The following is a 15,738-nucleotide window of genomic DNA, read 5'->3' as shown; positions in this document are numbered from 1 at the left end:
GCATGCGGGACCTGTCGGTGGTCTGGATAGCATTTGGAGCTTCGCTAGCAACCCGGCATTTCATCTCCGACAAAGTTATCCCCGAGAGAAGTAAAGCAAGTGTGTAAGTCCATCTCTGAATGTTTGTAAAGCATTCCTGCGTTAAGCTTAACAAACGACTGCCTCTTCTTGCTGCTACTTCAATCATGAAACTGCTTAACGATCAGCTGATCGGCTTTTCTGTCGGGAGTACGTCTCTCTTGTTTGCTTTTGGCCCACTTTGCACCAGAAAGAGGAAACCAGCGGCTGAACAACAGCAGCACGTTTAAGCTCTATAAGCTGTTGTTAGAATTTATTTAATATTACTTTCTACTCGAGGATCTTTTTCTACGTAGCTGACGCTGGTAACTGTGCAGGGGCGGATCTAGCAAAGTTTAGCCAGGGGGGCCGATAGGGCATTAACAGGGAAAAGGGGGCACAAAGACATACTTTTAATTTGATGTAAAATTAATAGAAGTCAATTACTGTATATAGTAACTATTAAGTCTAATATATATACCCTAGTAAGCTATAGTACTTTTTCCTTTGGGAAGGTACCATCTGTACAGTCTGCAATTTTGTTGAAGAAAGATGTTGAATCTATTTAATATTTCTTGAAAAATAATTGATTTCTGTGCATTTTTTTTCACACTGCATCAAATTAAGGTTGATTACGTCGATTAAGCATCATGAGGTGGAGCGTGAGGGGTGGTTCCCTATTTTTTATTTATTTATTTTTGTTGTTGCTGGGAGTTGGAACCCTATTAGTTAGGTTGCTTAATATTTATGCTAAGTACTCTTTAAAATACCAGAATAGGGAGGATGGTGTAGGTTTAAGTTTATTAGATTGATCAGTATTGCTGAACTATGAAATATTTTTTTTGGATACAGGTATAACAGAATAGCTTTAGTGTAGTTGTTGTTTTAAACTTGAGTATGAACTTATACAAAATGCAGCAAGATATTTAAAAAACAGTTTTGTTGATTAAAAAACACTATATCGGATTCATATCGGTATCGGCAGATATCCAAATTTATGATATCGGTATCGGTATCGGACATAAAAAAGTGGTATCGTGCCATCTCTAGTCCTTATATGATGTGATTGAATGAATAGGATTCTTCTCCCCTTTAGATAATCTTTAATTGACTCACCAGATCATAAAAATAAAAACCATTTCTTCCTTTAACTTGCTAATCCTCCCATGAGGAAAGTCATTCTCAGAGTTGGGACTGCAACAGATGCGAAAGAGTTTGACTGACATATAGAGAAGAAATTCTAAAGACAATTTAAAAATAAATCAATAAATGAAGAGAAAATTAACAATAAAGGACCCAAACACAGAGCAGTCAGCAGTGAAAAAGAAGCTAAGTTTTTATTTCTGATAAGTACCATTTTTAGTATCGCTGTCAGGATTACTTACTCTGTGTAACCAGGTAGGAAACAACAGTGCATCTACCCTTCCCCCTCCCCAGCTGTGATCGCCACAAATACTGGGAGCATTCCTTTAACCCACAGCTGAAAACAGGTTAAAAACCCAGAACCGGAGCAATAAAGCAACAAAGAAATTCCTAAAAATGAACCCGGTGTTTAGTTACTATACCTGAAGTGAAAATGGCAGATAAGACACTTTTCCTCAAAGAGCTCGTGAGTATAATAAGTGAAATAAAAGCAGCGGTGAATACACAGCATCCTTTAACCATCAGTTCAGTCAGTTCATTTTAAAGTAGCTGTTTACAGAAGAAATGTCTACTTTTTTTAAAATGTCAGTAATCCGAGAAATTAAATAATTTTAAGGGAAAGAAAGACGACAGAGCTGAAGGTGAAATGGACTCCGTTTGCAACATACTGAAAACACATTTTGAGCATGTAACTGAGGTACAAAGTGTTAAAAGCATCTTTTCTCATTGCTTGCAGGACCATACAGTGAGCTAGAATCTAAGACTCCACCTGTGTTATCACCTCAAACCCAAATGAAGTTAAATGTTATCACGCACTTTTCCCCCCAACATTTTGTGGCACTGAGTTGAGACCAGAAAAGAAGAAATAATAGCACTCACAATTAATATAAAGTTACCCCTAACAGCCAGTTTGCATTAGATTAGCACAAAGTGGAAACAATTGGAAGCAGCTAGCCCAGCTTTCTCTAACAGAATTAAATGTTATCCACTGGCACACTGAGTAGCCAAGGGAGACAGAAGTGCTAATTAATAATCTTCCCAGTGATTATGCTAATCTTACCACTGGCTTTATAAAGGTTTTTGAGGTCATTTGCAAGGCGCTCGTTGTCAGCCAAATTGGACGAGATACAATCACCATTCAGGACAGGAAGAAAATGTGTATTTCCCCCAACAGTTGGTGAGCGGTTGCATGCTGTTGCTAGGTAAAAATCTGCCTCAAAGAGGGTCCTACTGCAAAATCTCAGAGTGCTTTGGTCGCTCTCAAATTGCCAGGGCTGGATGTTCTCTTCGTGGAAGACACCGACTTGTCTGCAAACACTCGCCAACTACTAGTCAAGCAAAAAAGTGCAAAACAAACCAGAAACGCTACAAAACCAGAAAGTTTTGGAGCGTGGGTTGGAAAAATGCAAACTTTTACTTGGTGAACATTTTGTTAAACTAGCAGTCAGACTAGTTGGTGAGTGTTTGCAGATAAGTTGCTGCTTGATGCAAACTCCATGCAACCACAGGAATCTGGTAGCAATCAAAGCAATCACACGGAGGGCTTTTTCTTTTGGGGGGGGGGGGAATAATTGGGGGGTTTTAACAACCGATTTCACAGGTGTCGCCATCAGCTTCTATCTAAAACTTGTAAATGACAGACAGTCAAGGACAGTGTCCAAAACTTGTGTCCAAGACTCATCCAAGATGGCAAACAAGTAGAGCTGGTAGTCACATGACTGTAAAACCCTGAATATTTGGAGTGATTAGCCAGCATTTTAACATTTTGTGACTGTAGGGGGTGCTGCTGCACTCTTATCTTTGCAGTATTTTTTTTTTAACATTAAGGTTTAGAGACACAGGTTCAGAATTTAGAGCATCTAAACACTGTCAAATATACACCACTAAATACTGAGTGTTCAATATATCCATAAAGCAACAGTTCCCCCTTTAATACCAAAGGCATGAATGTAGTTCCATCTCAACACCCCACCAGATGTGAATGAGACACTTCCCAAAAGATAGATAGAAGAGAAGATATTTCCAAATCCACAAATAGATACCCACTTTTAGCTCACGGCAGAGAAGTCCAAGTAAAAAAGAAAGAAAGAAAAACAAACAAACAAAACATTTGGCATCTAAGAGCTCAACATAGAGTCTCACATAAATAAGAAAGAAGAATTATCTTAAGAGGCTGGTATGCATAGTAGTATACGCTTCTGTCTTTTTTTTTTTTTTTTTGTTTCCCTAACAGCAAGTTTCCATCTACTCTGCAGTCAGTCAGTATGTACTGTAGCCAGTATACATTACAGTTGTAACAATCAGGCATGTGCTTACAGCAGCTATACAAAACACAAAAGCATTGCTCTTACCAGAACAGTCAAAGCAATTTGCTCCTTTAAAGAGGAGAAAAGCCTTGCTTATCAACTGTATGCTAACACAAGCAAACGTGAAACACTAGGTGTGACAAAACAGTGTGGATTAGCACTGTCCAAAACCCAAAAAAACTTAGGTTCAGGGGTAGAAAAAGCACAATTTCATCTTGCAAATGTTAAATAAAGAATGTAAAGAATCTTTCTCAGTCAAAAAGTGAACATGCCACTGATAAAATAAAAAGGCCGGCAATATTCTACAGCAAGCATTAATGAAACAGCTTATTTGTCTGTCTCCAGCTGTCTGACAGCTCCAATGCAGTCAAAAACATTAGAAACACATTAGTTAGCCTCACTATTTGAACATAGATACTGAGGCTAACTGTAAATACGTTTAGTGCACCATTCTGTTTGAGTAACACTGGAGGGGAAAAAAGTGAAAAAGAAAAAAGTAAGTCAGATGAAAATATTTTAAAGAGTTGCATTCTCAGATGAAACGATGTAGATGCTGCGAGACGCAGGCAGGGTTGGGAAGCCAGAGCAGCGTGCTCGATGTGGAAAATCTATAATAATGCCAGCAATGTTTAAGGGAAAAATACTTAACTGCTACTACATTTTCATTTTTACAAAGAGTGGGTGTGGAAAAATCTGAAAATGAGACACCGACAGCAGCTGGACTTCAGCAGTTTCCACTTACAGGAAATGAAAAGTGACTCCAATGTATCTACTCTTAAAGTAGCCTCAGTGACTGTGAGAATAGCATCAAACATCGTGCTACAAGTAGTGCCATAATTCATACACCAATAAAACCACTTTAAAAAAAACACTATCAAAGACCATGAAGGCAGAAACAGGGTGGAGACAGAAAACGTACTTGAAGTCAGGGGTCAAAGTTCAGATTGTATGAGCACAGAAGCAGCACCTGTGGAGAAAAGGCATGAGCAGAGCAGCAGAGAGCGACACGATGTGCAGCAGAGGACGCTGAATTGAGACGACCAGCGACAGACGAAAGCGCCCGTTCCTTACTCGTCCCTTTAGGATTCATGTCCGCTTGCATCCTTAGTGTTTTTGTCCTGAGACAGCAACATCTGGGTGTGCCGAGTCTCAACAAAATCAAAGTTTTTTACTGCTATAGAGAATGAATCGTTAATATGAAAACGAGCTTGTCCTTCACTGATGCCACGTTGCGCCACTGTCTCTGAGGAGAAAAGTAAAACCCAACTGATCTTTCTTGCACTGCCTTTTTTTCTTCTTAAAGTTCAGGGTCAGTGAGGTTTCCATCCACTGCTGCAGTCTGGCCACCGGTCCACAGCTCAAGTCTTCTCCGTTCTTCTCCCATGTCAATGGCTATCAGCTGACACTTACAATCCAAACTAACTTTGCCTGCTTAGCTGCTGCAGACCTGGGTCAAGAAGTACTTTTAGGGTTTGTTTCTTTAGTTTATCGGAAAAAGATTCAGACAAACAGATGCCGGGAATCCGATTTAGGATTGCTACACGTTTTTTTCTCCTTTTTAGAGTTTTTGACAACTTTTCCTTTAATGTTTCCGACAGAAGCTAAGCATATTTCTCAGTAGCTAAACAATCTGTAAACACATAATGGCAAAACAGTAAAAATCAAAGCGATTAAGTAGCTGCACTAAACTTGGGCAATGCAAGGTTTTTATAGATTTGTGTGTGATTACGAATAAATTAATGCTTCTTTGATATATTCTCAGACTTGCTGTGCATAAACCCTAATCAGTACTTCTTCACTGAGGTCTGCGACACTTCTTTCTTCAACAGCACCGGATGCTAAAACTTGGGCTGGTAAAGGGCCACACGCCCACTGAGGCACCCCGAGGCCAGCTGGCAGTGTGTTGGGGAGAACTTTGTGGTGAGCACTACGTCACTGTGCGAGTAGATGGAGCGTATCTCCCTGAGGCAGCTGGTCTGGATGGGCAGGCAGTCGACCAGCTCGCCGCAGCGCTCGTCGAAGGCCAGGAGGCGTACGCCGTAGCCGTAAGGGGAGCAGATGAGCCGTCCATCTGGGCTGAAGCACAGCTCCTTGATGTAGCCCCGCCCCACGTTGGCCTCCTCGATGTAGTGGGTAAGGCGGAGGGAGCAACGGGGGGAGACCAGCGGGCGAGTGGGTGCTCCCTCCTGGAACTCATACACACACGTCCACTGAAGAGAGAAAGGCAGTGAGAAAACAGACATACAAGTGATGCAGTTTAATACCAGATGATTAAATACGCAATCGCATCAGCGTCATCACTGGAAATACAGCCTTTAGTGGCCTTTTACTTGTAAGCTGCTTAAAAGTATGACACTGCACTTCAGTTCTACAAGAAAAGTGGTCAAATATACAGCCAGAATTACGCTTGTTAATGGCTAACAAAACTTTTAGAGGGAACAAATATTAGTGAAGGCGTATTTTAGCCTGTGTAGATTACAGAAATAGCTTGAAGAGGGATCTTGGTGGTTTAAGGCATTTTAATAAACAAAAATGTGATTATGTCAGCTTCATGCACCGCTCCATGTTTCTCACCTCTTGGTCATCCGTGTTGCTGGAGCATCGGATGAGTGTGGCCCAGCCTTTGGGATGGAGCTGCAGGGAGGTGATGCAGTTCCCTCTGTCCCTCTCGCCGGGGATCTCTGGAGTTAACACCTCCAGACTGTTTCTGGGAGACAGCCCTACGAGCGCAGTTTTTCATAACATTAAAGACAAAACCTCATGTGTCAGTAGTTTATCCCTTCTATATCATGATTCGCCCTGACCTTCTCTATGAGGGTGGAGCTTGCTGGAGTCATTTCCCTGGCGAGGAGTACAAGCGGATCTGGACGTTGATGTGCCTCCATCTACAAAATCATAAAAGGCATTTATAGTTTTTTTTTTTTTTTAAATAAACACCAACCTAACGCGAACAATCCAGCTGATAAACATGAAGGAACATGAGCAAAACACTTCATTAATTTCCGAATGAGCCTGATCTGACCTGAGCTGAGGGGAGTCCGTCGTGCTCGCAGCATTCGGTAGCTGCCCACCTCTAGGGACTGGGTGAGGTCCAGGTCATGGAGGATGAGCAAGTACCCTGAGGAAGTAGAAATGAGCATCTTGGAACAGTCAGGTGTCAGGCGCATCCTCATTAAGTAGCGAGTGTGGAAAAACTTTTTGTGTGGGCAGCCATCCTCTGTAAACCTATAAATGCAGAGGAGTAATTAAGGTTTAACAGACAGTTAGATTACAATATCTTATAAAACCCTTCCTGTATAGATCAGCCTTGGTGCAGACCCTCAGTTCCATTTCCTCAAATCAGCTGTTCTAGCTCCTGCTCCCTCCCTTTATCCCAGCTTTCTGATTGGTTGCCCTTTGCATACAGAAAGGTCGACCAGCAGGTGGTTTGGGCTTCTGTGGTCTAATATCACAGACGTAATATGATTATCTCAGCCAAAGCTGTATCCTGGAGATGATCATATTAGAGCTATCCACCCACATTAATATCGCATAGATCTGAGACCGGGAAAAACTGACTGAAAGATTTAGTGCAGTGCGAAACCCGAGGTTTTAGCTCATGACTGAAATCAGTATTTGAAATTTTTGTCATTTTTGTATAACATGTAGTAACATATATGAAACTAAATAACTAACTAACTAAATTAAAGCATTTTGATTGAAAGCCAAAAGAAACAAAATCCAGATCACAATAAGATAACCTGGGCATGTTGAAATTGGTTTGAAGTACAGGCCACTTCTAATAAGGATATACTTTATTTTCACCATAACTGCACATGGCACAGAGACACAACGAGCACATGGACGTAAAATAAACATACCGTAGACAATGGCTAACCTGTTAGTGTCCCATGTGATGACATTACCATCGAAGCCAGACGTGACAAGGAGACGAGTGTTGGTGTCATACTCGATGTTCTTCACCCAGCTGGCATGCCCGTGCAATGAGCAAACCTTTGAGTTAAGCTTACGCAGATCCCATAATGCAATTGTGGTGTCGTCGGAGCAGGTGGCAAACAAACGATTGTCCAAAAACCTACAGGGAGAGAAACACAGATTTAGGAAACCCAGTGGATAGTAATTTCGACACAGGTTGACCAATCTGGGGCGCTTCCCTACGCTGCCATCCTCGTGAAGATCTGTGAGGACACTGTGAGGAGCGAGAAGAGAGCTATTCTACACAGAAGTCTTTTATCAAGTGGGATGATGTACAAATGCCACATCTCTGTAAGAACCTGATGCCACTAAAATGAAACTACAGTCCTGTGGAAAAGAAAATACACCCTGCTCCAATTCTATGGCTTTACATATTAGGTGAAAATAAAATTCTGGTTCCTAGCAGGTTCTCTTTAAATACAACTTCCACTGAAGAACAATACATGACACATTACACTGCATCATTACTTATTTAACAGAAACTAAACCAACATGCAAAAGCAGTTGTGTGAAAATCTAAGTACGCCCAATAATTGAGTAGCTTGAAGAACCACCTTTGGCAGCAATAACGTGATGTTCTCACATTCTGTACGACTTTTTCAGTCTCTCACATTGTTGTGGAGGAATTCTGGCCCACTCTTCTTTACAACGTTGCTTCACTTTATTGCTGTGCTTTGGATCTTTGTCCTGTTACATAATCCAATTTCAGCCAAGCTTTAATTGTCAGACAGATGGCCTCACATTTGACTCTTGAATAGTCTGGTATACAAAACAGTCCACGGTCAACTCCGTGACTGCGAAACAAGCCTAAAACATCAGCCCTCCACAACCACGTTGACAGCTGCTGTGAGGCGCTTTCTCTAAACGTGAGCGTGTGTATTATGGCCAAACATCTCTGCTTGGGTCTCTTCTGTCTTAAGGGGGATTGTTCCAGAAGCTTTGCAATTTGCTCAGGTGTTGGTTTGCAGATCTAAGCTGTGCTTATATGTTCTTTTTAGGGAGAAGAGGCTTTCTCCTGACAACCCTTCCAAACAAGCCATAAGTGTTCACTACAGTCCTGTCATAAACTTTAATATTAAACACACTAAAGGAGGCCTTAGAGCCTTGGCTGTCTTTAATATTTTGCTTTTGTGAATAATCTTTGTCACGCTTTGAATATATTTTTCACACAATTTGAAGTCCATCATTCTGCAATGATGGACTTCAAATTGTTTGGAAATGGCCTCATAACCCTTCTCAGATGGATGGACAACAACAGCTGCTTCTCTAAGATCACTGCTTTTGTCTTTCCTCCTGGGGTTTGTTTTAAGACAGTCCTGACTTTCCAAAGCTGCAAAATGACAAAACGTCTGCGCTTATAGAGGTGCTCACACTTGCTAATTATCTATTAAAGAAGCGCATTTCATTGGCTGCTACATACCTGCTCAATTTCTATGGAAGCTGCAAATATGTACTTTGTTTTTCCACACACTGCTTCAGCATTTTGGCTTAATTTTTTTCATATAAATAAAGGCAATGGATGATATGTGTTGTTGTTCAACTAAGGTTGTACTGAAATGCGGAAGGATTTCTTATTTGGCACCTTCAGCTCTTCCATCCAACATCTCTTTCTTGCATCCTCACAGCGAGAGCTCAGACCCAATAAAATGCATCCAAGTAGTTTTTATTAGCCTCTGCATGTCATACTTGATTTAAAGACTCATGCTGTAATAGAGACTGTTTATTATGTTTTATTACCTTAACCCACAGGTCTCTTGCTCCCTTTTACTGAGCTACAGACCCAATTTGTAAAACCTTTCCCCAGAGATTCAAGATTAGAATAATGCACCTTATGTTGTTGACACAGTCCTCATGGGCCTCCGTCAGGGTTTTGATGTGTCTGGATGAGATTGGATCAAACAGCAGGACCTCAGTCTGCTCACAGGCCACAGTCAGCACAGACCTAATCAGAAGAAAAAAAACAGTTGATCTCTTTGTCCATGTGCGACAAGATGTTATGCAGCAGCAAACGAAAGCATAAGGGGGAAAAGGAGAATATTTTCTCGGTTTATAGGCAATCTAATAAGTAGACAGGATGAATTTTACTTGCGTTGACGCTACACTACTCATTGCGTTTTTGCTATAATAATGAGTCACAACAATGTTACTAAAACTGCACAACAAGAATAGGTAAAATCTAAAAAAATTCAAGCGTCAAATGCAGACACAGGTCAAAGTATTGAGTATTGACGAGTATTGTGCACAGCAGCGCTATCACGGTACAGCCAGGACAGGAAGTGTGAGCCCACAAAACAAATGTGACCCAGACTGGCCACAGCTTGACCTGGTTTGTCTGCAGGATTTGTTTCTTACATCTGCTGTCTCTTGGCTTAAGTCCGAGAAGTGCTCACTAGTTGTACAAGACGTTGGAGGTTACATTTTGAGGATATTAAGAACGTACTGTTAAATCATCAGTGAACAAACTGATGGGGTTTGTCTGGAAACTATTTATTATGTCATCAATAAACACCGAGTGAGTGTGTGTGAGCTGAAGTAGGTAGGTGAGGACGAATGTGGCTTTTAAATTCAAGCTTTTAACGCACAAATATCGGGAAATCTCTCAACTTCACACCCTAAAACGCAGACAAACCTTACCCGTCCGGGGAGTACTCCAGGTTAAACACGGCTCCATGGGTCTGAGTGCCCAGGTTAACTGACTCTACAGCCGGATTCATAGAGCGGTACAAGCTTGTCATTGTCCTGAAGTTATCCCGAGCTGGGTCCACAAACACCCCTCGTCTTATAGTCCTGCTCTGCAACCAAGAAAACAGGCTAGCACCCCTGAAGCTGTCAGTGTCGGAGCCACCACCAGTGTCGGAGCTACCATCAGTGCACTTCTTCAGCGGTGCGACGGCCGGTCTGGAGCGGGGCTCTCGCTCCGCCAATACGGGAGACCCCGCGATAGGAGCCACTAGACCCTCGCTGCTCGCGGGGGGTGAAGGAGAAACTCTCCGAGCGATGTCATCTTCCTCATCCGAATCGTCAATGTCAGGGTCTTCCTCTTTGTCGGAGACGGTGCCGCCGTTGGGCCTGTCCCGCGACTCGTCGGCGTCCTCGCTGTCGCTCTGGTGCTCCGAGCTCATTGTAGCTTCTCCAGCGTCCGCACAGACGTTTGCGGTTCGGGGTGCAGGGTCTCGAAAAGTAGGCTGGCCCGGTCACCTAATGAACGCGAACCCGCTGCTTCCTTCACTCTTTTAAGAATCCATTGCAGAGCATTTTAGGTGCATAGGTTACGGTGGGCAAATTTTATTTTGTTGCTAGGTTTGCCAGCGCCTTAACGCCTCCCGTTAAACCACACACATGTTAGCTTACATTTCACCGGAAGATGATGATTACACTTCAAAATAAAAGCACAAATAGCCTTTAAAACTCTACGCGTGTGTCTTACATAAAGCAAAACACAATATAAGTATTGTTTATTACTCCTAAACCGTGCTTCTACTCATTTTTAGCGAAATAAGACACGTACAAATAATCCCGTTTTCTTGAGTACAAACGCCGAGCTGAAACATCCAGGCGGAAGATCCGTGCTTCTTTCACATAACTTGTTTTGTTCGCACCAAAACAAACGCAAACAATGACGTAGTTCCGTTTCCTTTCCCTAGCAGATTGCTTGCTGCCATCTGCTGAATAAGTGGATTTGCTATGTGACAATAGTTAACCACAAATTCATTTATGAATATGACAATATAAATGCGCAAGACTGAAATCTTTAAGGTGTAAATAGCGCAGGAAGATCAACAAAACAAACATAAAAAGGTAACAACAATAATAACAGTGATAACAGTGATAATAATACATCAAGTCAAAAGTCTTGAGCCAATCCTCATTTTTTAATATTTTACAAGAATACTGTAAATAAATGCAGCAATGTTTTTCAACATGTGTAAACATGCACGGAAATAAGGCATATAAGGCAAGAAATAGATTGTGCAATTCTAAGGAGACTGAATGTCGATGTTTGGTATGAGCACCTTTCTTTTTCAACACAGCCTGAACTCTCATAGGCACAATTTCTAGTAATTTCTTTGAGTAGGCTTCAGGAATAGCTCCAAAGAATTTCTAAAGAATATTACAAGCTTTTCTTTGGGTGTTGGCTGCCTTTTGTTCCATTTTCTGTCACGATAATCTCACACTGCTTCAGTAATGTTGAGATCCAGGCTCCGGGGAGGTCAATCTGTGACTGATAGTGTTCCAGTGTGTGTTTTTCAATACAGGTTTGCTTTTACTACATTGGCAAGTTGTTTGGGATTATTGCCATGCCGAATAATCCAAATGTCCAATCAGATGCTTTCCACATGGATGATGGGTCAAAATCAGCTTCACAGCTGTAGCTTCACAGGGTCTCCACAAGGGTGTGTCCATTCCTCAGTGCATTTCTGGTAAGACTCCTGCTTACCATACTGAGCTATTTTAAAAATCATCTGTTTTCTCATATATCAGATATTTGAAGTAAAATATATGTATGTATGTGGTTTCTCTCTCCATATATATAGCCTTTTACAGGAAGATTCACTGACAAATGAAGAATTAAGAAAATGTCTTATTAAGGAAAATGTGTATTCTGACCAGTTTGTGAAAACCTCCTTAAGACTGCTTTGGTTGGTAGCATATTTCTGTAGTCATAGTTTAAATGGAAATAATGGACTGTATGAACACACATTTAATTGCGAATCAAACAAAATTCCATTGTGGTTTGCCTTATGCCTTATGTTTCTATTTAGCTAATAAAGCTTATTTTGAGTTTATGTTTGTCTAAGGAGTCCTGCATATTGGGTCTCCACCTACCACACAGCACCCCTTGATAATAATTTCTGTTGCTGCAGTCTTCTGAGGACTTAAGCCTGATTAGAGCTGTTGTGGTTTTCTGAATTGTGATTTCAAACGATTTTCTTGTAAATCTGTGGACATTTGATTTCATGTTCAGCATCCTAATTCCATTCATTCTGTTGGAATTGCATTGGTAACTCATGGAAGTGTTACTGAGTATTCATAACCAGCCACTTTGTACGTACAGTGAGCGAATGGGTTGGTTGAACTAAATAAGGTTGAATTAAATTGACTCATTAGAACTACGTTGGCTCATATTGATCAGAGAGTTAGAACAACAACTAAAAGAAACTTAGATTAACCTGAAAGGAACTAATCAGGGTTAACTGGTATTGGACACAAATCAGGATTTAAAACCAAACCTAAAGTGGGAAGTGAGAGAGATTTATTTTTGGTTTTTTGGGGTTTTTTGTTGTTGTTTTCTTCTTTTATTTAATTCCTTCTGGGATTTAGATCCAACAACTTAAGTGCCGAAACTGTACGTACACTTCTGTGTATTCCATTTTCCATAAAACAGCCAGCAGTTCAAAATTTACGATGGTCTGTTGTTTGTTACTTCAGGTTTCCAGTATAAACTGCTCTTGTAAATCTAGATTCTGGTCCTAGCGATCTGTAAATATCTACAGTGCTACAATATGTTAACGTTTTTTTGTTGTTGTTGTTTTTAAAGAATATGTTCAATTTTTCCTTCATCTATTTATTTTATTTTTATTTTTTTATCCAAATATGTATAAAATTTTTGCTCTTCATCAGTCTAAATAATGAATATTATACATGTGTTTCTCTTATATTAAACATCTGCTGATATTCTGACCTGTAAGACAAACATAACTCTGTGTTTTTCGTCTATCCCTTTCTTTATTGCGTGAGTCAAACCAGGAGATTGTGACAGATACTGCTAGAAATGTAAAACATAAATGTGCTGCCAAACCAACACATGCAGCTATCAAACCTTTCTTCATTTTAATTCTTAAAATGAATTATTCTTGAACGAAGACACTGATTTGACACATGTAAAAATATGGTTGATTGTGTTTATTGCCCCCTCCACCCATCTCCCTACCATGTGTTCTCAAAAGTGAACAGAGGGTTGGGAAATGATAGAGGAAAGGAAGAAGTGGGGAAAAGAGTTGCAAAGAAGAGGGTAAAGCAAGGGTAGAAGACCGAAAAAGTGGTGAAAGAAAGGATTAGAAAGGAGGAAAGAGACAGAGGAGAGAAAACCCCAACAATCCCTTCTGAGCAAGGAGGAAAAACTCCCCTTAAGCAGGAAGAAACCTGTGGCAGAAGGTTTGGGTGTGAGGGTGAAAAAAGAAAAGAAAAAGGATGAAGAATATATTGGAGAAAGAAAACATGGAGAGTGATGAAGAGGTGGTCGGAGAGAAAGGGAGAGGGGTGATGAGATAGAAAAGAGGTGGAGGAAGACAAGCCTATGCCTCCTCATGATTAAGTGAGGAAGCAGTAGGGTCCCTCCTCCTGAAAGAGCAGAAGCGTTTTTTCTTATTTTTTAGGCACTGTTCCTGGAGCTCTTTCTTCTGTAGGATGAGGATTTTCAGTTCATTGATTGTTCCTGCATTTTGCTCCTCAAATTTCTTGCATTTTTTCTCCAGTTCTTCTAATTTTTCTTGTTTTTCATTAAGCTTTTCTTTCAGTTTTTTAGATTTTGCCTCCTGTATTCGCTTTGCCTGTAGCATCTTTATATCCCTCTGTTGTACTTTGTTGTACATGTCTTCTAACTCCTCATTTCTGCTCTGGATTTCTTGAAGTGTATACTACAGGTCTTTATGTGTTTTCTTCAGTTCTTCCCTTGCACCTGCATTTCATTGTTTTTGCACCTCAAGTTGTTGTTAGGTTCTGTTTTTTCTCAGCATTTCATTGAACCTATATTGCATGTCTGAGCATTATTTTTTCCAGTTTTTCCTTTTCTCCTTCTAGTTCAATGGTTTTCGCATGCATTTCATTATAACATGCGTGCAGTTGTAGATTTTTCCTTTCAAAGTCTTGGAGAATAAGTTGTGTGTTTTTTCTGTATTACTTCCTGTTGCTCTTTCTCTTGAAGCATTTCTGCATTTTTGTGCAGTGCTTCATCAAGCAGTATTTACAACACATGATGTTTTTCCTCCATGTTTTGGAGTTTACATTCCATTTCTTTCTCCTTTATCTCCTCTTGTTTCTTCTCTTGAAGAAACTCTTTTTTTTTCCAGGGCTTCATCAAATTTTACTTGCAGCTTCTGATTCTTTTTCTCTGTGTCTTGGAGAGTCAGTACAGCCCAGTTTGATTTTAAATGGGCCAGACCAGTGAAACTCTCTTTTCTGTCAGTGTAAAGATGTTTAACTAGAAATTTAATCCCTGAGATAATTATATAAATATAATCTAAGAAAAAGAAATTCAGTTTTCAACAATACACTTACACACATCCGTTTTCCTACATGATGAAGTAATTCCGCTTTGGGCTTAAATTTACAGAAAAATGTCTATTAGCTCATTGCACAGACTGTCTTGTAATTATAAAATGGAACATTTTTATTAAATGACAGAATAATGTTTTTTTTTCTTTTTGCATGATTCTGACAATGAATCCACTGTAAAAATTAAACTTCTCTATAGTAGATCATGGAAAAAAAGGTGATCTTCTCTTATTTAATCGTTCATTTTTTAATCATTGTCAAGTATAATTTTGACTATCTGGCGGCGGAGTTTGGCCCTTAGACCTTATGTTTGACACTGCTGGCATGGTACTGTTGCAGAAATAGCAAACACAGCATAGCCTGTTTTAGAGTTTGAAAGCCACAGAGAAATCGACAGTATGCCTCCGTGTTTTTGCTTAGACAATATAGGTCCTTCCCATATCGAGACGCTCATGTTTATCAGAGAATCATGGTTATATCCATAACCTCAAGTTTGTAATGATGCCCTCTTTATTGGGTATGACACCACATCTCCAGTTTACCTAAGGAAGTCCTGATTTTATTGTCCTTACTTGCCAGCCTTGTAAGACATAAAGTATTCGAACGAGTAATAGCCAAAGTCTCGTTGAATTGCTGGTTTTCTTTGGCACGGTGCTAAACTGCTGATAGACACCTCTGACCTTATATTCAAATTTAAAAGTGACTTGCTGGGACAGTGGATAAAAAGCATGACTAGGCAGGCCTTGCACAAACAGCGCACTTCCCCGAGGCGCTATAACTTGGAAGTGAGACATAATTATAGTTTGTGTCGTGGTTGGGTTTACGTTTGCATGCCTCCTCAATGTGTTTTGGATGTATGCGTGCCGCGCGTGTGCGGGCGTGCAAACTACAGAGCGTGCCCTCTTATAGATAATTACTGCTACCATTATTGCTGCTGTGCAGAAAATAACTCGAGGGATTGAAATGCAAATGCTAATAAAGT

At 40.4% G+C, this 15,738-nt stretch overlaps 1 protein-coding gene across 1 annotated transcript; it reads right to left on the bottom strand.

The window, feature by feature from the left end:
• Positions 1 to 3,239: 3,239 nt before the first annotated feature.
• dcaf10 (DDB1 and CUL4 associated factor 10) lies at positions 3,240 to 10,799 on the bottom strand. Its single transcript, XM_085342619.1, has 7 exons — positions 10,116 to 10,799; positions 9,310 to 9,423; positions 7,384 to 7,581; positions 6,529 to 6,731; positions 6,311 to 6,391; positions 6,081 to 6,226; positions 3,240 to 5,716 (listed from the first exon to the last, which is right to left on the bottom strand). Exons 1-7 carry the CDS (start codon positions 10,601 to 10,603, stop codon positions 5,345 to 5,347), a joined length of 1,602 nt encoding a protein of 533 aa, XP_085198745.1. The 5' UTR covers positions 10,604 to 10,799; the 3' UTR covers positions 3,240 to 5,344.
• Positions 10,800 to 15,738: the final 4,939 nt, after the last annotated feature.

Source organism: Diplotaxodon limnothrissa, linkage group LG19 (genome assembly GCF_057381915.1).
Source record: "Diplotaxodon limnothrissa isolate DT_005_m linkage group LG19, D_limnothrissa_male_GT1.1, whole genome shotgun sequence".
Lineage (NCBI taxonomy): Eukaryota > Metazoa > Chordata > Actinopteri > Cichliformes > Cichlidae > Diplotaxodon > Diplotaxodon limnothrissa.
Note: the sequence above shows the minus strand (reverse complement) of the source record. Positions and strands in the feature narration are given on the sequence as shown.